At 41.1% G+C, this 24,702-nt stretch overlaps 1 protein-coding gene across 4 annotated transcripts in view; it reads left to right on the top strand.

Moving 5' to 3' along the window:
• TPO (thyroid peroxidase) overlaps positions 1 to 24,702 on the top strand; it is a 255,440-nt gene that overhangs the window by 152,449 nt on the left and 78,289 nt on the right. For all 4 annotated transcript variants that reach the window (XM_063915496.1, XM_063915493.1, XM_063915494.1 and 1 more), the window contains 3 exons: positions 6,711 to 6,969; positions 14,983 to 15,153; positions 16,372 to 16,609. In XM_063915496.1, the coding sequence (XP_063771566.1) occupies positions 6,711 to 6,969; positions 14,983 to 15,153; positions 16,372 to 16,609 (668 nt within the window). The remainder of the gene's footprint in view (positions 1 to 6,710; positions 6,970 to 14,982; positions 15,154 to 16,371; positions 16,610 to 24,702) is intronic.

The raw sequence follows: 24,702 nt of genomic DNA, 5'->3' as shown, positions 1-24,702 counted from the left end.
AGAATAAAGCCAGTTTGTGCAAGGGCCTCCAAATTGCCTCTTTTTCCTGCCAGTATAAGTACGGACTGTGTGACGTGCCTACTTGGATGCGGTCACTCATATAATCCTCCACCATTCTTTCAATGGGGAGAGAATCATATGCAGTGACAGTAGACGACATGTCCGTAATCGTAACCACGGTTAGGTGGTATATACAATTATGGACGGGCTGCCGAGTGCCGACACAGAGGTAGCCACAGCCGTGAACTACCGCACTGTACTGTGTCTGCTGCTAATATAGACTGGTTGATAAAGAGATAGTATACTCGTAACTAGTATGTATGTATAAAGAAAGAAAAAAAAACCACGGTTAGGTGGTATATACAATTATGGACGGGCTGCCGAGTGCCGACACAGAGGTAGCCACAGCCGTGAACTACCGCACTGTACTGTGTCTGCTGCTAATATAGACTGGTTGATAAAGAGATAGTATACTCGTAACTAGTATGTATGTATAAAGAAAGAAAAAAAAACCACGGTTAGGTGGTATATACAATTATGGACGGGCTGCCGAGTGCCGACACAGAGGTAGCCACAGCCGTGAACTACCGCACTGTACTGTGTCTGCTGCTAATATATAGACTGGTTGATAAAGAGATAGTATACTCGTAACTAGTATGTATGTATGTATAAAGAAAGAAAAAAAACCACGGTTAGGTGGTATATACAATTATGGACGGGCTGCCGAGTGCCGACACAGAGGTAGCCACAGCCGTGAACTACCGCACTGTACTGTGTCTGCTGCTAATATATAGACTGGTTGATAAAGAGATAGTATACTCGTAACTAGTATGTATGTATAAAGAAAGAAAAAAAAACCACGGTTAGGTGGTATATACAATTATGGACGGGCTGCCGAGTGCCGACACAGAGGTAGCCACAGCCGTGAACTACCGCACTGTACTGTGTCTGCTGCTAATATAGACTGGTTGATAAAGAGATAGTATACTCGTAACTAGTATGTATGTATAAAGAAAGAAAAAAAAACCACGGTTAGGTGGTATATACAATTATGGACGGGCTGCCGAGTGCCGACACAGAGGTAGCCACAGCCGTGAACTACCGCACTGTACTGTGTCTGCTGCTAATATAGACTGGTTGATAAAGAGATAGTATACTCGTAACTAGTATGACTATAAAGAAAGAAAAAAAAACCACGGTTAGGTGGTATATACAATTATGGACGGGCTGCCGAGTGCCGACACAGAGGTAGCCACAGCCGTGAACTACCGCACTGTACTGTGTCTGCTGCTAATATAGACTGGTTGATAAAGAGATAGTATACTACTAATATTATATATACTGGTGGTCAGGTCACAGGTCACTAGTCACACTGGCAGTGGCACTCCTGCAGCAAAAGTGTGCACTGTTTAATTTTAATATAATATTATGTACTCCTGGCTCCTGCTATAACCTATAACTGGCACTGCAGTGCTCCCCAGTCTCCCCCACAATTATAAGCTGTGTGAGCTGAGCACAGTCAGATATATATATACATTGATGCAGCACACTGGGCTGAGCAGTGCACACAGATACGGTATGTGACTGAGTCACTGTGTGTATCATTTTTTTCAGGCAGAGAACGGATATATTAAATAAAACAAACAACTGCACTGTCTGGTGGTCACTGTGGTCGTCAGTCACTAAACTCTGCACTCTCTTCTACAGTATCACAGCCTCAGGTCAATCTCTCTCTCTCTCTCTCAACCCTAATCTAAATGGAGAGGACGCCAGCCACGTCCTCTCCCTATCAATCTCAATGCACGTGTGAAAATGGCGGCGACGCGCGGCTCCTTATATAGAATCCGAGTCTCGCGAGAATCCGACAGCGTCATGATGACGTTCGGGCGCGCTCGGGTTAACCGAGCAAGGCGGGAGGATCCGAGTCTGCTCGGACCCGTGAAAAAAACATGAAGTTCGTGCGGGTTCGGATTCAGAGAAACCGAACCCGCTCATCTCTAGTTATGGATTGTAAATATTACAGGATTTTAGCTGATTTTATTGTTTCCCCCTCCCCCCCCGTGATTATCAAATTTGTTTGCGATTCTAGGGCTTTAATCAGCTTCAGTTGCAGTTCTGCAATTTTAGCAGAACTGCAACTGCTGAGAATCGCACAGCATGAGTCTCATATCGTGTTAAAAGTCCACCCAGGACAGAGCAAGCTGCTCACCAGTGTGTTCGCAATTCTGCAGCTGCAGAATTGCAAATACACTGCAAAAATTGAGCACCGTCGACAGTTGCAGTTGACCCAGGGCTACTCAGAATAATGAGAATGCAGTCACACCGGGTGCCATGTTTTAAGACGCAGCAATCACAGCTGACGTCTGATGCATGCCTTGAAAACGGCCATGACAGGCCTGTGTTTTCTCAACCACTCCCGCATATGCCTTGTGTATGCCCACAAACGCCCGCTGCCTGTCAACCTGTGATCTCATCCCTGGAAAATGCGATTGCAGAAGAATTGCAAATCATGAGTCGCGCACTCGCAATACAGTCGCAGCGAATGCACAAACGGACGTTAATAGGCCAATCTGCAATTCAGCAAATTTACACCTCAACCTGAATAAGGCCCTTAAACCAAAGACAAAATCCGGACCAAAACACTTGATGAATGAGAACCAAAACCAAACCACGGTGGTGCACACACATCTCTAAAAATAACTCAGATTGGGTTTACTAAACCTACCGTAAAACATAATAGTAATAGGGCAGTATGGCTGGTGCAATGGTTAGCATTACTACCTCACAGCACTGAGGTCATGGGTTCAATACCCACCATGGCCCTAACTGTGTGGAGTTTGAATATTCTCCCCCTACTTGCGTGGGTTTCCTCTGGGAACTCTGGTTTTCTCCCACAATCCTAAAATATACTGGTAGGTAAACTGGCTCCCTACAAATTAACCCTAGTGTGACTGTGTGCGCTATATAAATAACTGGTAGTAATAATAATAATAATAATTTCTGGACTACCAAGAATAGTAAATATTCTTTATTCTGTGCTTTACAGGGTTAGACGATTAGAAGATAATTGTAATATTGCATTTGTTACTATGCAGTAATAAATTACTTATCACCTCTAATTATTTTTCATTAAACCCTTTGCACTCTGCAGGAATAGCAACAATGCCATTAAACTGATGTAAAGAAGACAAATAAAATCACATGCAATGACTTGCTTTCTGCGTTGCTATTTCAAGGGGTGCAAATCTGATTAAAAAGATGAACACAGTTCTGTTGATTCAAGCGGTGCAAGGGAACACACATTAGAAATTTTTCTACAAAAATAAACCAGATAAGGGGACTGGATATTAGATTACAAGCAATAGCTGTTTCTTTCTGCGGTGCTAATAACACAACAAACATGGAAATGTTTCATCGTAACATGGTTGTGTTAGGCAATAAATATAAGGTCAGGAATTCTATTATGAACCAATGTTTGTGTCTTCAGTTTCCAGCCCTAGCAGGTAGACAGTGAGGGAGTACTTTAGATAGGGTCAGCAAGGCTAATTGAGAGCTAAAAAAGTGTAAGCTTGGCAAGTTTTTCCAGTACATGTCTTAATAAGTAGCTTGGTAACATCACAAATCTGGAATTTTGACAAGAAACAGCAAAGATTGCTTGCTATGATGTTATTGCTGTTTGAAGCAAGATGCTAAATGAAGAGTTCTACTTTGTATCCCTGTGACAAGGAAACCGTTTCATTATAAAAGCAGAAACAATAAAATCTACTCTCTGTGGGATCAGTATACATGTGTGGAAAAGAGATTTAGGAGGATATGTATTGATCATGGCTACTTAGAGATACGTACTGTATACAATACATGAGAGTAAATGATGAAGCAGAGAAAGAGTCAGTGAGATTATACTGTACAGTGGGCAGGGAGAATTCTGTAGTTCAATCCATATACAAAATACAGTCACTGGGCCAGATGTACTAAGCTATGAAAGTGATAAGTTTTAACTGTGATAAAGTACCAACCAACCAGCTCCTAACTGTTATTTTTCAAACCCAACATGTGACATGGCAGTTAGGAGCTGATTGGCTGGTACTTTGTCACCATGAAATTTATCACTTTTTATGGCATAGTACATCTCCCCACTGGAATATGTGTAATGAGAAATGGGCAGACAAAGGTGTAGTAAGACAAAGAATAAAAACTGGATTTACAGTATATGTTTGAGATGCATAATTAGTATAAGTCGAACACATAGGGAATGAGATCCAGAAGGATGGAGATGATCAGAGATGAAAGGGGTTGGAAAATAACCAAAGGAAATTATGAGCTTTGATAAGATTTGGATAGAATGCGAGATCGTTGAAAGATAGACAGTTAAAAGATAGACAGTCATTAGGTCGACACCATATGGTTGACAGTCAAAAGGTCGACAGGGTTAAAATGTCGACCTGGTCAAAAGTCCGACAGTCAAAAGGTCAACAGAGTCGACACATGGTTTTTAGGGTTTTTCATGCTTTTACAACTTTTTTTCATTTACTATCCATGTCACAAAGTATAACCTTTAGTAACCTTGTGGTGAGTGAAGCAGAGTGAGCCACCGAGCCAAAACCATGGCGAGCAGACGAATTTCATCAAATTTGGGGGGGGGGGGGGGGGAGTTAAAAAAGAAAGTTTTTTGTCTCCCTTTTGACCCTATGGACCTTTTGAGTCTCAGACTTTTTACCCTGTTGGACTTTTGACACTGTTGACAGTTTGACTGTTGACCTTTTGACCCTGTTGGACTTTTGACCCTGTCTGACTTTTGACTGTCGACCTAAAGACTGTTTATCTTTGAACTGTCTAATTTGTATACCACACCCGGTTCGAATGACTAGTAATGCAAATACTGTAAATACTCTACATGAACTAGTCCGGAGGAAGGATAAACAAGGAAATGATGGATAGTACAATGTTAAAGGATGAGGAAAGTCATACCCCTTTTACACCACCAGCTAGTAACATGGGTTATTGCACATGAGCATGCATAACCTGTGTTGCTGTTTGGTGTAAAAGGGCCCAGTTGGAATAATCTGGTTTTAATGACCCGGTATTCCAACTCGGGCAGCTTGCAGGGTTGAACACGGGTTCAACCCGGCAAGCTGGGCTGTGTAAACGGGAAGCCGGGTCGCATCGACTTGGCTCTCGTTTATAGTGTATGTACGGATGGCGCTTGGAGATCATGTGATCTCCAAGCACCGGCCCCGCCGCGTCACCGGCAACATCACCAAGCCGGCACTATGCCCGGGAAGCTACCGTGTCAGGCTCCAAAGTGCGACTCACTTAATTTGGTGTAAAAGCAGTATTAGTGTTCTAAGAAAACACCTGAGCTACAGCCACATGACAAATGTCTTGAATAATATGGTAGTTGTATGAAATCAATTAAGTAAAGTAACACTTTACAGGTGCATGAAAGGGAGGGTTTATTCTAAAGAAGGAAAAAAATAAATGTACCCCCAGCACACCAAGGGGTATCAGCAATAAGACTTGAACATTGCATGATAATAGAAAATTCAGAGATCTTAGTTGCATACTGTATATTTGCAAAGATATGGTTAAGCCACCAGTCCTCGGCAAGGCTTCTCTGATACTAGATGTCCCTAATGCTATATGAAAATAGCACCCACTGTGGGTCACATAATCGCTTATTTGTATTTGCTATTATCATGTAGCATAGTAATAAGCAATTATGTGACCCACAGTGGGTGCTGTTATCATGTAGTATTAGGGACCACCAGAATCAGAGAAACCTTGCTGAGAATTGGTGGTTTAACCAAATCTGTGCAAATAGATGCCGCTAAGATCTCTGAATTTTCTATTATTACATAGTGTTCAAGTCTTATTGCTGATACCCTTTTGGTGTGCTTGGGGTAAACTTTTTTCTTTCTGTTGTTTAATATGGCAGTTGCAACGGTGGATCACTGGATGCCCACAGTAACTGAATGCCCCCACTCCTCCAGCCCTTCGGCACCTGCAAAAGCTACAGCTCCTGAAAATCATATTTACGGATGTGTTCACATCTATTTGAGTAACAAATAACATGAACACGCACTAACTCTACTTGGTCTACACTTGACTGCCCAATTCACAGACTCCAGGTATAAGGAGATGCAAATCAACAAAACACCAAATAAACTACACATGGGTGTATGTGTATGCATTATAGGAATGTATGGAAATTCATAGCCTAAATTTATAAAATCGATGTATGTCCAAATTAAAGTGATTCCCAGTGTTTACCTTGAAAGCTCTGAAAACAACCCTTATTAATGTCTTACATTATAATGAAAGTTGGGCATGTACAGGTAATTTTGGTCATATGTTTCAATAATTGCTTAGTATATATGATACCATCCTTGCCTCTAATCTATGCCTCCATTCCTCACACTCCTGTGGTGAGCAGTTGGTTATGTGACCAACGATTTAAAGGGGGTAAAAAAAAGAGGAATAAGAGCCCGTCTTTATTTTGTCATAATTCACAATTTTCCTTTCAGGGTCTCTATTGAGATTCTACACAGACAAATTAAATCTTTCTCAGATCAGGGCATATCTAAGGTAATCATATAAATAAGTTAATTTAGTAAACAGTAGGCTTCCACTCTTCTCTTCCAATAGATACTTGCATTGCATCTGACATCAGCAAATTTGGTATTATCAAGTTATTTTTAATTTCTTTAAAGGTCATCACTATTCGAGATTACATTCCAAAAATTTTGGGCTTATCAGCTTTTCAGCAATATATTGGCACATACAAAGGATATGATGAGAACACCAATCCCTCCATTTCAAATGTATTTTCAACGGCAGCATTTCGTTTTGGCCATGCAACAATCCCTCCGGTTGTACATAGACTAGACTCTCAGTATGAAGAACACCTGCAATACCCAAGTCTTCTACTAAATGAAGTATTTTTCCGTCCCTGGAGAATAATTAAAGAAGGTAATACGAAGGTCATCAAATTAATCTTTCCCGTGTTTAATTTTTTACAACTAAGTTTACTTGTTTTTTGTGATGCGCATATTTCAAGCCTAATATTACTTTAAACGATCAAAATGTGAACTATTGATTATTTGTATTAATAATGACATATTGTTATTTAAAATGCTTGGTTCTTTTAGAAGAGAGATTTCTTTCTACTTTGGTGTATAATGCCTACATATAATACGAGGGGTGTACAATAAGTTTCCGTATGCACACAAAAACATTATTTACAAAGTGAACATTTAAATCAAAGTATTCACCAGAGGAGTTTATGCAAAGTTGCGTGTGCTCAAATCACTTGGTGTAGCAGCTGGACCAGTCTGAGGCAGGTACAGATATGTCCACTGTCATCCTGGCTGTGACTATTCAATACTCACACTGTGCTACAAAATGTATTTTATTAAAATTTTCCTTGTATTTATGATTATCTTTGGGTTAAGGGACACCAGCTCTGAATTCCCAAACACACACTTCCTATAATCTATCCACTACTGTATCTCCTTAGGCAAAAGACACGAGGGACAGACGCAGTGTCATGGAAACACTACAGAGGGTGCTAAAAAGCTGTTTTTCTGCTTGTTTTTCTTTGCCATCAGTATTTGTCTGTCTGTAGATGCATCTGCCCCAATCATTTTTAGATTTTTTTATTTATTAATAAAATTAATATGTTCTATGACCCTACGACTTCATGTTATGCAAACAGTTTTACTATAGTGAAACCAGATATAAACCAAACCACTGTCTGTACTAGGCACGAGCATACGGTGATGCCGTCATGTGACCGGCGCTCGGGGTACATAACAGCGAATACACACTTTACATACTAACATTCTGTATTCTAAAACATTTCAAGAGCATCAGATATTTTAGCTAGGCTTTTATTCATCAAAGACATTAATCTTCCTGTCATTGAACCAATGGGATCATTGGCATCATTTACACCATGACAGTTTATGGACACCGTTTTTTGGGTGTTTTTTTTTTTTTGCTGTTGCTCCTAATTTTCAGTGTTTGAGTCTTTGGTGACATCCCACTGATCAATATACAGTATTTGCTCATTTGCTGGCACAGTGCTATGCACCTACTGTACTGTGTACTGCCCAATGGTCTGCTTCCTCCCTTAAGCACCAAGTTAAAGTACAGCTAAAGCAGTCTATACTGCATTTGGAATCAATCATATTGAAATGACCAAAATTCCTCCCAAAGTACTGTTATTTTTACCTTTATTTAAATTTGAAATGTCTTAGGGGAATAAGGGTACTGCACGGCTATCTTTATTTTAGGTCGTTTATAGCAGTATTAAATACATAAGCTTCATAGAGCAAGTGGCTGATAAACTATTCACAAGGTTAGTCCGGCAAATGTTTACACATGCAAAATACTATTTAAGATGAATGTTCATGTTATACTACAATCCACTTATTGTGATTGGCGCTCTGAAGGCAGAGCCAGATTAAAAGCTTATGGGGCATTAGACAAGTGACAGGTCCAGATAGCAGAAAAAATTGAAGTATACACTTAACCAGCGCTTTTCCAATGTTCCATAGGATAGTTCGTTCACTTTCACCCTTTCCGTTTGAGATATACAAGGTATGCAACAAGAGAAATGGAAGGTATATAGTGTAACACCGTTTTAATATATACAATAAACAGACAATAATTTAAAATACTATGATAAGCATAAAAGTGCAGTGCATGGCATAATCAAGTTCTTTTTAAGGAGGTGGCTTTCCCGTCAATAGTTAACAGTGGATAATTACCAGATTTAGTTGAACTGTGGATTAGACAGTTCAAATCACGCTCAGAACAGATAATCCCAGGGTATCCCTCCTATAGGATCGTCAGAGCTTCCAGCAGTATTCCTGTGTATCACAGACCGGGTCGCCTCCTCCACCACCAACGCGTTTCTTCCCCTGCCTGGGGTCTTTATCAAGGTGTGAGTATGCCTCCTGTCTGGTCCTTCCTTCCTTTTAAATCGACAGTGTCCAATCATCTCTCACCGTGCACAGCTGAACCCCTTAACATTAGAAACTACAAGTCCCATGGTTCCCTGCTGTGCATGGGACTTCCTGCTATGTCACTTCCGGCACAGCTGGGTAATTAAGGTCGAATAGGGTTCACAGACGCAGTCTGATCATCCCTTTCCCAACCTATTAAACGTTTTGCCTGGAGTATCTTAAAGACATGTCCACATAAATAAATCTATAATGCCAAAGTGATCTTTTGTACGGGTCACGAATTCCTCGTCCCGAGTAGCGTGTCACGTCACTTCCGGTGACGCATTAGCATAGCAGCACTGTTGCTAAGGAGATCGCGGAGTTCATCTAATGGATGATAGAATACCATGGTGGGATAAAGTGCATAGTGGAGGCAATAATAACATTCAAAAGTTCATAAAAACAGTTTAAAACTTATCAGATTTAGAAACTGTATATCGGGTAACCAAGGTAACACGATTCGTCACTTCCGGTGACGTACTAGTGTTTAAACCCACGTTGCTATGGTGAGCTGACTACTGATCAGTGGAATACAGAAAAAAATAGCAGCACAGCATTAATAAAAATCACCACAAATAAGGAGTCTATTGTAATGGAAAAGACTCGTTTGTGTAGAATATGCACCAACTGAGGACTAAATTAAAAACCAAGTTTAACAACTTAATTTAAAAACCCTTTTATTTCGAAGTCTGCGTTCAGACCCCCAGGTTTTAATGTACCCAATTCGGAGATGGCTTGCATCTCAGCTCTTGCTAATTGACTATTACTGTCTTTCCTCCTCCATTGGTTTTTTATATGTCTGATGGCACAAAACCGTTTGATCCCTGCTATGTTACCACTGTGTTGGACTCTAAAATGATCAGACAGTGCATGGGTCGTTAATCCTTTTTTAATATTCCTCAGACTCATTTTTCACCACAGTATTGGAAAGTGGTCTATTCTTGCTGCAATGTATATAAAAGGATTTATTTTGTAGGGACAGCTCCTACAACTCTGGCCCTGAGTGCTGAGGGTTAGCGTGCCACTTTGAAGACTCTAGTCTACATAGTAACATAGTTTCTGAGGTTGAAAAAAGACAATTTGTCCATCGAGTTCAACCTGTTAGTGATCTCCTACACTGTAATATTTTTCAAACTAATTTTAACTGTGGAGAATATTTAGCCATTATGTCTATTCCCCTTTTTTTTATTATTATTATTATTATTGTTTATTTATTTAGTTAGTATTATTTTCTTTTTATTACTATAGTGCATGATTTACCCGCCATTACCCTGTATATCCTTATCCATTAGAAATGTATCTAGACCATTCTTAAAAATAACGACCAAGTCTGCCATTACTATTCTCTCAGGCAGGGAAGTCCAAATAAGTATTGGCCTTACTGTGAAGAAACATTTCCGTCTCTGTGTGAGAAATCTCCTCTCCTCTAACCTAACTGGGTGTCCGCGTGTCTTTTGTCTTGATCTTACAAATAACAAATCTCCTGCTAGCTCTGTGTATTGTCCCTTTATATATTTGTAAATGTTAATCATGTCCCTTATTAATCTCCTTTTTTCCTGTCTAAACATGCCTAGCCTAGCAAGCCTTTCCTCATATTCTAACATATCCATCCCCTTAATCAATTTGGTCGCCCGTCTTTTAACCTTTTCTATTTCCAGGATATCCTTTTTGTAGTACGGTGCCCATAACTGGGCACAGTATTCGAGATGTGGCCTCACTAGTGATTTATATAATGGGAGTATAATACTCTCATCCCTTGCATCAATTCCCGGCTTTATGCATGCTAATACCTTGTTTGCCTTATTTGCTGCAATCCTATTTTGTGTACTACTGCTGTTTGTTATCTATGTGAACACCTAAGTCTTTTTCCAGTACAGAAACCCCTAGTTTTCCCCCATTTAGTTTATACAGATGGAGCAATGCTCATTGAGTGTGGCTACAATGCAGGCGGGGGCGAGCGGTATGCCTAGGCGCGCCTGCGCCTAGGCTCACCACCGAGCATACACAGGTTCTCCTATTCACTTTGAATGGGATGCGTGCGCGTCTAAGACGCACACGCACCCTGTTCGTGGGGCACAACTAGGCACAGATGGGAACTGCTGATGTGTATTATAATACAAAGAGATGAATTACACATGTGTATGTTGTTTTATTATTGTTATTTATAATGTATACTATATGTGATTGATGCTACCAACCTTGTGCATCCCACTGCAGGGATGTTATTTCATATTCTTTCAATGGGCCACAACTCTCATTTGACAAGACCTGGTGCATTAACCCTAAGTGTGCCACACTTGTACTGTAACCCTAAGTGTGTTATACTGGTGTTGAGTTTTAACCCTTGGTGCACCTACACACTGATGTATTTTTTGTCATGCCCCACAGTGCAGCTAAAGCCCAGAGCTCCTAATATAGGGCAACATTAACCCTTGGTGCACACTAGTGTTGTTTGTCACTACTCAGAGCCTACATTGCATCCCAGAGTTCGTAGTACAAGGCAGCATTAACCCTTTATTAGTGCACAGTGCACTCTGGTGCTGGCAAAAGTTTTTGGTGAAGTTGTAATTTCTGAAAAAACTGAAAAAAGTTTAAATTTTTTTGTACAAGGTGTGTGTGTAATTAAGACCAGTAGGTGTCGTGCCACTGCATTAATAAATATAAGCACTACATCGATATTGATTATGATCAGTCGATAGAAGAGCAGGAGCAGCAACCAAGTACTAGTACTGTGGCTGCTGCCAGTCATGTACTACAACATCTACTAAAGTTGGTCCAGGGATCAGAAAGTTTAGCAAAGGGCACCTGAAATCAAAATCTTTCACATTGTTAAAAAAAGGGGTTGAGGTGTCACATTAAAAACCTACAAGTCAGTATCCAAAATAAAGAAAACTAAGGCTGAAGAACAAACTCTGTGTTCACAAATCTCTGAGGAGAGTCTAGAGGTGTCTGGCTACTGTATGTGTTGGTCTGACATTTCTCACACTGTACTCTTAGAGAAGTCTCCTTCAACTCCTTCGACAATTTCTGTACCATCTGCAAATGTGGGGATAAGCAGTACAAGTAAAGATGGTTACAACAACATAAAAATTATTGATTATGTGAGTGTGGAAGTGGAACAAGATGAGAGAGATATTTCTATACTATCTGACGCTGATGAGGATGAGTATGTTGATGATGTTATTTGTAAATCAGCCACCAGTGGCAGTAGTCCTTTCCCGTGATAAAAAGAAAAAAGAAAGCCATTGTGATACCTGGGCAAGACAAAAAAATAACCCTGCTTCTTGGGTGTGGGATTATTTTTACCCAGTCCTGACAACATTTGTGAAGGCATCCTATTTCACTTTGTGAGGCCAAAGTTAGCAGAGGTAGGGACATAAACCGTCTATGCACCTCCTTCATGTTACATAAGTTGAGGCAAGTTCATTAAATTTATTTGACAAAATTATAATAATTTGTAATTAACACCACCATCATCAACCTCTTCATTAGTGATCTGAGGTAGCAATTTAAAAAATGTGTTTGGTTGTGCATGTCCTTTTAAATATAAAACATAAAAGTGGGTAGGAGGACCCAAGGACAATTTTATCTTGTACCACTTTAAATAATGGACTGTATTTGGGGGGGCATTGGGATGGTTTTTTTTACGTAGACCTTTTTCTTGGTTATAGCTGTAAAACATTACTAATTTGTTGCTTAGTTTAGCCAGCCAGCCTTTGATCAATACATGTGAAGAATATTGTGAGCTGTGAGGTGGTCAGAATTCACAGGAAATTACTGGAAAATAATGTTATTGAGGTTAATAAACTGGTAGGAACAAAAACAGGCCCAAAATATATGATTTTAGCCATTTTTAGCCTTTTTTGAAAAATTAAAACCAAAACACGAAATTAATACAGATACAAAACCAAAAGACAGGGGTTGGCGCACATCTCTAATTTATTGTTTTTTTCTGTTTTGTAACTTAACCTACAGGGTACTGCTATGCTCTGTGACTGGGAATCTAGACATTCAGTACATGTTGGTACATGTGGTACAGTAGAAGGCATTCTGGATTAGTTGTTTACATCACTGTGTTGTCCACCAGGTTATAACATCACAGATGCATTACTTAGTTCAATAACTTACTTTTGTGGGTCTGCACCACTTTTTATCCTTGCCTGTCTTCCACTGCATGTATTTTCTTCATGTTCATGCTATCCCGCTTCTCACTATCTGTTGGGTCACAGCTGGTTTTGCTGCTTCTGATATTGATACTACAAATTGTTTACAGCTTCATAGTACAGCTGTGCTGCCCCAGCATGGCTGGTGCTTAATACCCTGTTTGGGTGGTTTTAAGCCATGGTATTGCAGTCTTGTGCCTTAGTGCAGGCATACTAGGCAGCCTATTCTTTCTGCATTTGGAGCTGCATTCTGTGACTAGTGTTATGGCCCAAGGATGGGGGAAATCTGAAAGCTATGGAAAATATATGCATCCTGCACATGCTTAGTGGTTGCCACTTTACTGACACGTGGGTTGCCTATGCCTTTTTTGGTTGCATGTGGTGCTGTCAAGCCCTTTAGAAGTCACTCATTTATAATTTTTGATGTCCTATAGTGTAGTTTGGCAACTTTGGATGTATATGTTTTTGCTGGAGCTCAGGGGATTCAGTGGCTTGCTGTGCCAGTTTTTAATTGCAATGGTTTGTTCCTCTTTTTAGGGGACTTTATTGCATGGTTTGGGGTTCCCAAGGGGCTGCATTTATGGGGTAATGAACTGGGGCTACATAAATCTGGAACTGGAGATGTGCGAGGCAGTGGGAAGTTAAAACTCAAATACAATGGTATAAGGAAGCTCCTCCAGAAGCGCTCTTAACTTCAACTGCAGCTGTGTCTTTTACTGGAATAAACTGATCAGCTAATCAGCCATATGAAACAAAGTTTAAAACAAGTGTCCTTTAAAGACTCTCAGCGCTGAAAGCTTAACCAAAATTGCTTCAATACATCAAACGTTACTCCCAACTTGTAAAAGCAAAATCCATTTATTCATAAAAAGTCTCTCCCAAATCTTTTACAAGCTCTGGTTCACAGCGTTCTCATGGTCAAATACAGATAGCAGCAATGATGAAAAGAAGTTATCTCACCGGATTCTCTGGACTTAGCTCTATTGTGCGGCTCTGCTTGCTCGCCTCAGGTCGTTGTACTTGGTGCTGCCGGCTATGCACCTGACCTCTCGGCTGCAACAGCAGACTGTTACCTTCTCCCTCCACTGAGCCTGTATTATCAGGTGTTCGTGCGGGGGTCTCTCCACTGGCCGTCTCTCGTGATTATTTTTTCCACTGCTTCTAACGTTATCCTTTGACCCTGCTCCCGCTGTTATACCAGCCGCGTGTTGTTCCCCAGATTACAACAGTGACCACGTCCACCATCAGCCGCCTACGCGTTTCTACCCTCACAGGGTCTTAGTCATGGCAGTGGGTAGGTTTGTTGAAGACAGAGGCTGTAGTGTTGTACACCAGAGGCTGTAGTGTTGTACACCATACTTTAATTTGTTTCTATATTGCTCCCTTTTTTTTGCCCTGACAGTTTTTGCGATGGCGGCCTTTTTGGGATGTCTTTTGGGGCTCACACAAATACTGGGGGCATGTTTAATTTATCCAAAGTAATGGGGGGGGCTCTTCAACACAGGATAGCATCCCGTACAGCTTCCCCCATTTCTTTATTGACTTATGTAGTTCAGAGCAGATGGTTTGACCATGCTTTCAATTGCCATCATGTTTACAATTATAATTAAGGCGGTGGCCTCTTTCAATAAAGCTCAGTTTGTGTGTTTGTTTATAGTATTAGATGGTGTTTTATATTAAAAGTTTACATGCTGCCCATATCGTGTAAAATTAATCAAGCACTAGACCTTTTATAACTTTTAGTGAAAGTAACCAAGTTCTAAAATACAATCAATGTTGTACATTAATATTATTATTTGTTATGGTTTCAGGTGGCATAGATCCTTTAATAAGAGGTCTGCTGGGAAAATCTGCAAAGCTACAAACACAAAAAGAAATGATGAATGAAGAGTTAACGGAAAAACTGCTTGTGCTTTCCAATAATGGTTCTGTGGATCTGGCATCTCTTAATTTGCAGCGAGGTCGGGACCATGGCTTGCCTGGTGAGTCTTCTCTTTTGTCCAGCAAAAGGCATTCTGAAGGCCAGTGATTAATTTGCTGCAGTTGTCAGAACTTTCTGTAAATTTCTGAAGAGCTGCCATGAGTTATTTCAGGTCATCATATTATACACTACTGCAAAAACAGTATGACAGCATTCGACTTCATATCATTCCCAAGTCATTTTCAATATATTACTATTATTGTTAAGATTGACATTTTGTTCTGTTTTTCATTATTTCAAAAGGTACAAAGATCCTCAGTAAGTTAAATAACAAATATTTCTGTACATATTTAGAAAATAGGAAAAAAGAATTTTAAAAATGTTCAGATTAAAAATGGAATTAGTATAGATGTGTATCAAGGGATTTTGTTTTTAGTACTGTTTTTCTTCCGCTCTATATTAATATCTTTAGCTGACCATTACCTAGATATAACCCACAGATCTTACTCCAGTGTTTTTACCCCTTAGAAGAACTTGGAAAGCATGTAGTATAAACTCCCAGGTCAATGGTACCTGATTGGACAAGTGCAGTATTGTAGCTAGAAATGTGCGGTTTGATTCTCCAGTAATCTGAATACATCCAAATTTTGTAGATCCAAACGGAATCAAAACCCGCTTCAGATCACTCGAGGAGATCCGATCCGGTTTGCATCTTCCCGCGATTCTGAATTTAGATTGCAAAAATTACATGATTTTAGCTATTTTTATCGATTTGTATAGCTTTTTAGCAATGAGTATCTATTTTCTATAGATTTTAAACCAAACCGAAATCCGAATCCGAACCAAAAAACTTCAGAGTGATTTTGCCAAGACCAGAACACAATGATGAATTCAAACCAAAACCAAAACACGGGGGCCTGCGCACATCTCTAAGTTAACCAATCAAATGTTCCCCATCACAATATTCAAAACCATTGATAGAGCTCCAGGATTTGGCGAACATTAGGGCAGATTGCTTAAACTGTAGTACTCAATTAGTTACTAACTTTCATTTTTAGCACACAGTGCTGGAACCAAGTAAAGGAGGGTGATTGGAGCAGCTCAGCACCTACAGCCTTCCTCCCCAGCCCAGCACACACTGCAGAATGTGATTAGGGAGAGGGTGGATGAGTTGTTCTCTGATACTCTCCAGTTCCAACAACATGACACCCAGGTAAAAGTTGTCTGCCTCCATTCTAGTTGAAGAATTTAACAGGACTCTCATTTCTATTGTTTCCAGGCTACAATGACTGGAGAGAGTTTTGTGGATTACCAAGACTGAACTCACTCTCAGATATTCAAAGAGCAATCTCTAATCATAATATAACAAAGAAAATGATTGAGTTATATGGACATCCTGACAACATTGATGTCTGGTTGGGTGGTCTAGCAGAAGACTTTCTTCCAGGCGCAAGAATTGGACCTTTGTTTGCATGTTTAATTGGAAAGCAAATGAAAGCATTGCGAGATGGAGACAGGTAAACAGACTCCTCATACATTTATTATGGGAGTACAGAATAAGGGTAGTCTTACTAAAATGTCTAAAATGCAGGTGTTGGCTGTAGCAACTAGTACATTCCATCTAGATAGGCTTACCATACTCTCCCTTTAAACTGGGACACTCATGAATTATACAGGTTCTATGGCTGATTAAAACCAGGTGAAATGCAGAGATGAATTAAACCAGCCAAAGAACCTGTGTAATTCATGAGTGGCCCGGTTTAAAGGGACAGTATGGTAAGCCTATATCTACGGAATGATAACTTGAATCTGATTGGTTGCTTTTGGCAATATGTCTACTTTTTTTTAAGTTTCTACCCAATTGTTTTACAATTCAAACACAAGTATGTAGAGTGACCATATTGTCCCTTTTACCTGGGACGCTCATAGATTACACAGGTTCTGTGGCTTATTAAAACCAGCTGAAATGTAGGCTTGATGTCAGCCAGCCACAGAACCTGTGTAATCCATGAGCATCCAAGGTAAAAGGGAGAATATGGTCACTCTACGTCACGTATGTATATGTAGGCTTGCCATCAATGATTACTGATGTTTTTTAATCAATTTCTCAAAACTTGTTGATGAATTAGAAACAAAACTATAACATGGGGGTGCGCACACATCTCTAATTATATTATTGCTTAATGATGTATAGTATTGCAAGTAATGTCTACACTAAAAACATCAAAAGAAACACTCTTAACATGGTACAGGAGGGAGACAGTCTTCAAATAAAAAGAAGTATTAGAACTGTCACGGGGCCTACTCTGTTCCGAGGGCTATCAGATGGCACTAGGTGGCGCTCATACAAAACCGCTTGCCCAGCAGTCCTTTAGCCACTGGCTAAGCTAGGCTTCACCTTTAGCTGCCGCCTTTCCAGGGTGAATTAGGTCCACCCCATACTCAGATCCCCCACAGGACTTATGTATAGACAAGGCGACTATGGGAGGCTGGGCAAGACAATGGTATAGAGAGATGCTCACAAGGTGCAACCTTGATAAACTGCCCAATACTCGACAGATACAAGTAACAGAATGAATGTAAGTGCAACAATGCACAGGATGGTGTTTGAAATGAAACTCAACTGTATGAGAATGCAACATTGCACAGGGTGGTATAAGCAATTGAGAATTAGTGTATGTGAATGCAACAATGCACAAGATGGTAAACAATAACGAGCAAAGATAAGAAACTGTGTGGATGGTCCACAAAAAAACCTGATTCAAAGGTGGTCTGGATCTGATGAGGATCACAACAAGGCAAGGTACCAACTTCAGGAATATGCTGAGCTGACAGGTTCTCACATGAAGCAGGAACTTATAACCAATCAATTTGGGAGAGACTAGGACAGGAATATAAATGGTGCTTGCACCAGTCAGAATCCTGTAGTCTAATTAAACAAAACTCAATGCAGCTGCTCTGCTGCACGTACATTACACCCTAAGCAATGGTTGAATTCCGTCTGCCTCCGGCATCCCCATTGCTAGGAGTCCGGCGGCTCCCAGTGCCCAGCATCCACCTGTTGTTAGTTGCTGGGCTGGAACCAGGAGGCATTGCACCCGGCGTCAGCATGTTGTTAGGCTCTGGGCGGAGATCAGCGGGAGACACTGCGTCCCGGCTCCCAGGCAATGGCCGGAATGCGCAACTCCTGCTGCAGATGATGCTAACAGTACCCCCTTTTGAAGAGGGGTTAAGAAACCCCTAGATCCAGGTATCTGGGGATATTTCTCAAAGAATCCATTTTTTGGTTCAGGAGCATGGAGGAACCTCCCAGGCACCCACGCTCTCTCCTCAGGACTGTAGCCCTTCCAATGAAATAGATAATGTACTTGGCCTTACACAAACTTGGAGTCCAGGATTTTCTCCACAATGAACTCCTGACGTCCCCGAACCATGACTGGAGAAGGTCTCCTGAAACCTCCTACTTTAAATCTTTTAGAAACAAATGCTGGTTTGAACAAAAAACAATGGAAGGTATTATTAATTCTCAAAGATCTGGGTATTTGAAGATGGAAAACAACAGGATTGACTTTCTAGATGATTTGAAATGATCCAATGCAACGAGGGCCCAATGCAATGAGGACCCAATTTCTGCGATGTCTGGTGGAGCTTGATGTTCCGAGTAGATAACCACACCATGTCTCCTACTTTGAATGAGCAAGGCTTCCGAAATTTATCAGCAAATCTCTTAAACTGGACTGCAGTATCCTCCAAGGCTTGGTGTACCTCCCTCCAAATCCTCCTGAGATGTGACATGGGAGGAAATGATGAATTAGATTGTTGTGATAAAGTGAAAGTATTATATTTAGGATGAAAACTGGACACACAAACGAATAGAGACATGGAAGTTGACGAATGTCCAGAATTGTTATACACAAATTCTATTAAGGGTAGGTGGTCAACCCAATCATCCTGACATTTAGAGATATAACACCGTAGATACCGCTGCAAAGACTGATTAGCCCACTCTGTCTGCCCATTGGACTGTGGATGATATCCTGACGAAAGACTGATGTTGATCCCAAGTTCCCAACAAAAGGACCTCCAGAAACGTGCCACAAATTAAGAGCCTCTATCAGAGACAATGTCTTGTGGTAACTCATGAATGCGAAAGATGTGTTGAATGAACAAAGCAGCAAGATCCTTAGCATTAGGCAATTTAGACAGGGGAATGAAATGATCCATTTTACTGAACCGGTCGACCACCACCCAGATGACCGAACATTTGGAAGATTTTGGTAGATCCACAATGAAATCCATAGATAAATGGGTCCATGGTTTGGAGAGTACTAATAACATTAGCAGGTGTCCTGAGGGAAGCACTCAGGAAGACTTATTTTTTGCACAGGTATTGCCTGTCTTTACAAACTCCCGTACATCAGTCTTGATAGTCGCCCCCAGACAGAACGTGAGAGAAGATCTAATGTTTTGGCAATCCCTGGATGACCTGAGGTCCTACAAGAATAGAATTTGAATAAAACAGCATATCTAAGTTTTTCAGGTACAAATAGGAGTCCAGAGGATGTTTCAGATGGAGCCTGTAGCTGTGCTAACTGAATATGTGACTCGACATTAACAGTGAGCCCGATAAACATGCACTTTGGGGAAGCAATGGGCTCCGGGGACTTATTGACTTCCTGCACAGGCATAAACCGCCTGGATAAAGCATCTGCCTTCACATTCTTGGATCCTGGCCAAAAGGAAATCATAAAATTGAATCTTGCAAAGAACAATGCCTACCTGGCCTTGATTCAATATAGGCTAAATTTTTGTGGTCGGTGAGTACTGTTACTGCATGATTTAGCCAGTGCCTCCATTCCTCCAATGCCCATTTGACTGCTAAGAGCTCATAATTTCCAATGTCATAGTTGACTTCAGCAGAGGAAAATTTCTGAGAGAAATAGGCACAGGGGTGGAGTTTATGACTGACTGGATCCTCTTGTGAAAGAATAGCTCCAATACCCACTTCGGAGTCATCTACTTCCACAATGAAGAGCAGATCTGGATCGGGATGCTGGAGAACAGAAGCAGAGATATGGTAAATGCTTTTTTAATGTCCTCAAATGCCTTAACCACCTGTGGTGTCCAATGAGCAGGATCCGCACCTTTCTTGGTTAAACCCACAATTGGAGCTATTATAGTAGATAATGAATTGATTAATCTTCTGTAATAATTGGCAAAACCGAGGAAAAGTTGGGTAGCTTTCAGATTAGAGGGCGAACCCAGTCAACAATTGCCTGGAATTTCTTTGGATTCATAGGCAAACCCTTGGATGTGATGTTATATCCTGGGAAGGCCATCTTCTCTACCTCAAATTCACACTTCTCCAGTTTTACATAAAAATGATTTTCCCTGAGCTTGGTGAGGACTGCTTAACATGAGCTCGGTGTTCTTTGATGGAGGCTGAGTAGATCAAAATATCATCTAAATAGACAACCACAAATCTTCCTAGGAATTCCCAAAGAATGTCGTTGATGAGATCCTGAAAGACGGCAAGGGTGTTGGAGAGTCCAACAGGCATTACTAAATACTCGTAGTGTCCTGAGTGGGTATTAAAAGAAGTTTTCCACTCATCCCCCTGCCAAATCCAAATGAGATTGTATGCTCCTCGCAAATCAATCTTGGAGGAGACTGTAGCATTTCTGAGCTGATCGTATAAGACAGAGATCATAGGCAATGGGTATGAATTTTTGATTGTTATTTTATTCAGTCCCCTGTAGTCTATGCATGGCCGTAATGAGCCGTCCTTTTTGCCAACGAAGAAAAACCCGACTCCCACCGGTGACTTAGAAGGCCTAATAAAGCCTTTTTCTAAACTTTCCTGGATGTACTCCTCCAAAGCTTTAGATTCAGGCAAAGACAAAGCATAAAGCCAGCCTTTAGGGAGTTTTGCTCCATGAATAAGATTGATAGCACAATCATAAGGATGGTGAGGAGACAAAGATTCAGCTTGCTGCTTGGAGAAGACATCAACGAAATACATATATTGGGTTGGCAACCCTTCAGGGACTGAAAGTGCTGAGCGGATCAGCACAGACAAACATTTGGCAGCACATTCCATGTCCCAAGAAACAAGATCACCTGTACTCCAGTTGAACACTGGGTTATGAGTCTTTAGCCAAGGCAAGCCCAGGACAATTGGAGTGAGTGGACAATGTACAGGGAAAAAGCATAATTCTTCAGAATGAAAAATACCAACAAACAACTGGATAACTGGAGTCCAAGTGCTCACCCGACCATTTAAAAGAGGATTGCAATCCAAACCACAGACAGAAATTGGTGGGTTAAGACTCTCCATAGGAATTCCTTGGGCCCTACAAAATTCCAAGTCCATAAAATTTCTGGCAGCACCGGAATCTACAAAAGCTGTAACTTCAAACTGACCTCAAGGAATAACAATCCTAATTGGGAACAATAAAGAATAAATCGGGGAGATGGAATAGAGACCCAAGAAAACTACCCCTGACTCTCTCGGGTCTACTTGTTTTTTCGCCTTCTGTTGACAAGCGTTCGCCAGATGCCCCTTGGCTCTGCAATAAAGACATAATCCCAAATTGCGACGCCTAGCCTTCTCTTGGGGTGTCAAGCGGAAAGCCCTGCTCTGCATGGGTTCCTCAGTATCTGCCGCAACTTCAGGCACCGACCAATGAGAAGATTGCGTGAGAACCTCTTTCTCTATCCTCCGTTCCCAGATCCGTCTATCCATTTTGAAGGCTAACTCCATAAGAGCATCCAAAGTAGTCAGAGAAGGAAATTGAACGAGAAATCTTTAATTTGCTCTGTTAGCCCCAAACGGAACTGACTCCGTAGCACCGGGTCATTCCAACCGCAATTATTGGCACATCAGCAGAATTCAGTACAATACACCTTGGCTGAATTTATCCCTTGCTTCAGGGAACGAAGATGGGCTTCTTCGGATGCTGCCCATTCCAAGCCATCATAGAGTACTCCCAGGGCTTTAAAGAATGCATCCACAGAACATAGACTGGAATGATCTGTTGGGAGGCCAAAGACCCAAGATTGCAGATCACCTTGCAAGAGAGAAATAATGATTCCCATTTGCTGGGCCTCAGAACCTGAGGAGTGAGGCCTGAGCTTAAAATAAAGCTTACAGCTTTCCTGGAAGTTAATAAACTGTTTACGGTCTCCAGAAAACCTATCAATGAGGTTGAGTTTTGGCTCCTTCGGCGCAGGTGACGAGACAGCCTGAGACCTACGACTCCCCTCTTGGGTTTCCACTCGAAGGGTAAGGTCCCGTAGCTGCTGGGTCAAACCCTAGATCTGGCCCGCAAGAATCTGAGCTGGATTTTGAGCTAGATCCATCCGGAAAATGAACGAAACATGAGCCTACAGTTGTGTGGGCTGGTTATACTGTCATGGTGCCTACTCTGTTCTGAGGGCTACCAGATGGCACCAGGTGGCACTCATACAATTCCGCTTGCCCATCAGTCCTTTAGCCCCCTGCTAAGCTAGGATTTACCTTTAGCAGCAGCCTTTCCATGGTGAATTAGGTCCACCCCATACTCAGATGCCCCCAGGATTTATGTATGGACAAGGTGACCATGGGAGGCTGGGCAAGATAATGGTATAGGTCTGAGAGATGATCACAGGGTGCAAATTAGATAAACTGTCCAATGCTAAATGAATACAAGTAACAGAATGAACATGAGTGCAACAACGCACAGGATGGTGTTTGGAACTAAACTGTGCAACAATGCACAGGGTGGAATAAGCAACTGAGACTTACTGTATGTGAATGCAACAATGCATAAGATGGTAAACAATAAAGAGCAAAGATAAGAATCTGTGTGGATGGTCCACACAAAACCTGATTTCAAGGTGGACTGGATCTGATAAGGAACACAAGGCAAGCTACCAACTTCAGGAATATGCTGAGCTGACAGGTTCTTACATGAAACAGAAATTTATAACCAGAGATTTGGGAGAGACCAGGAAGGAAATATAAATGGTGCTTGCACCAATCAGAATCCTGTAGTCTAATTAAACAAAACACTATGCAGCTACCCTGCTGCACATACATTACACTCTAAGCAACGGAGAACGCCGGCTTCCTCTGGCGTCCCCATTGCTAGGAGTCTGGCGGCTCCCAGTGCCCAGTGTCCACCTGTTGCTAGGCGCCAGGTGGGGACGAGGAGGTATTGCACCTGGTGTCAGCCTGTTGCTAGGCGCCGGGCAGGGATCAGCGGGAGACACAGTGTCCCGGCTCCCAGGCAACGGTCGGGATGCGCGTCTCTAACGTTGCTAACAAGAACACGAGGACATGCACTGAAACTGAAGGGATGTAGGTTAAGAGGAAATCTGAGGAAAAACTTCTTCACAGAAAGGGTTTGTGGACAAGTGGAATATCCTTCCCATCAGAGGTGGTAGATGCTAAGATAGTAGAGCAATTTAAGCATGCTTGGGATAGACATAAGGATATCCTTACAAAGAAATAAGGATCAAGTAGGGTTGAGGATTAAAAGGGGTAGACTAGATGGGCCAAGTAGTTCTTATCTGACATCATGTTTCTATGTTTTTGTGCAAAAGTATAAATATCATAAATATCACATCAAGTTCCCCTTTCCTACCATTTGTGCACCATACCTTTCATGAAATAAATGTTTTGGTTTTTCAAATGAAATACTGGTTGGTTTCGCATGATCTACAGCTTAAAGCAGGGGTTCTCAGCCGCAACCCTCAGTTCTTCCCAACAGGTCATGTTTTCAGGATATCTGTCTGTGGATACAGGTTGGATAAATATTATTGAACCACCAAAATAGACTGACTCACCTGTGCATTATTAAGACATCAACAAAACAATACCTTTTGGTGATAATTGAGGACTGACTTTGAGAAACCTTGGCTTAAATTAATCATTGCAGTATTTTGTGATTGCCTTCATTAAGGGGCATATTCATCATGACAAAATTGTGCAATGAGATTTTTTTTTAAATCTTGAAAATCACATAGAAATATGTTTCTCTGTCAATTCAACTAAGAGGTGCATAATGCAGTCTATTAAAACGTACTGTAGAGCAATGCTAATGCTCATGTGCAACCTGGGTCACAAGGAAGCTCTGCACCTGGAAGAAATAAAACATCAAAATGTAAAAAATACAAATAAAAGGAATACGTTTATAAAGCAGTATTTAATGTGAGCTGTAACTTCTGCAATGTGTGTTAGTATATTGTCACATGGATGCTCTGTGTACTGTATGGTGGTCACTGAGATGCTGTGTGTGCTGTATGGTGGTCACTGGGTTAATGCATGTACTGTATGGTAGATATGTGTCCGGAGTCCCGTGTTTTGGTTTGGTTTTGGCAAAACGACCCTCAAGAGTTTTGTTTAAGTTTTGGATTTCTTTCAAATATATAGAAACAGCTAAAGCCATGCAATTTTTGGACCTGATGTTGTTCCTACAGTATTACATCAATAATATTAATTTCCAATCATTTCCATTTTGAAATTAGTCTTAAAGCACAAGGGAGGAATTTACATGCTATCAAAAACACACAAGATTTATTTTTCCGAAAGCTGACCCCAAAGCGACCCAAGCCAAGATTTGGTTTG

The sequence above is a fragment of the Pseudophryne corroboree genome, chromosome 4 (assembly GCF_028390025.1).
Source record: "Pseudophryne corroboree isolate aPseCor3 chromosome 4, aPseCor3.hap2, whole genome shotgun sequence".
Classification (NCBI taxonomy): domain Eukaryota; kingdom Metazoa; phylum Chordata; class Amphibia; order Anura; family Myobatrachidae; genus Pseudophryne; species Pseudophryne corroboree.
The sequence above is the reverse complement of the archived record's forward strand: the minus strand, read 5'-3'. Positions and strand labels throughout refer to the sequence as shown.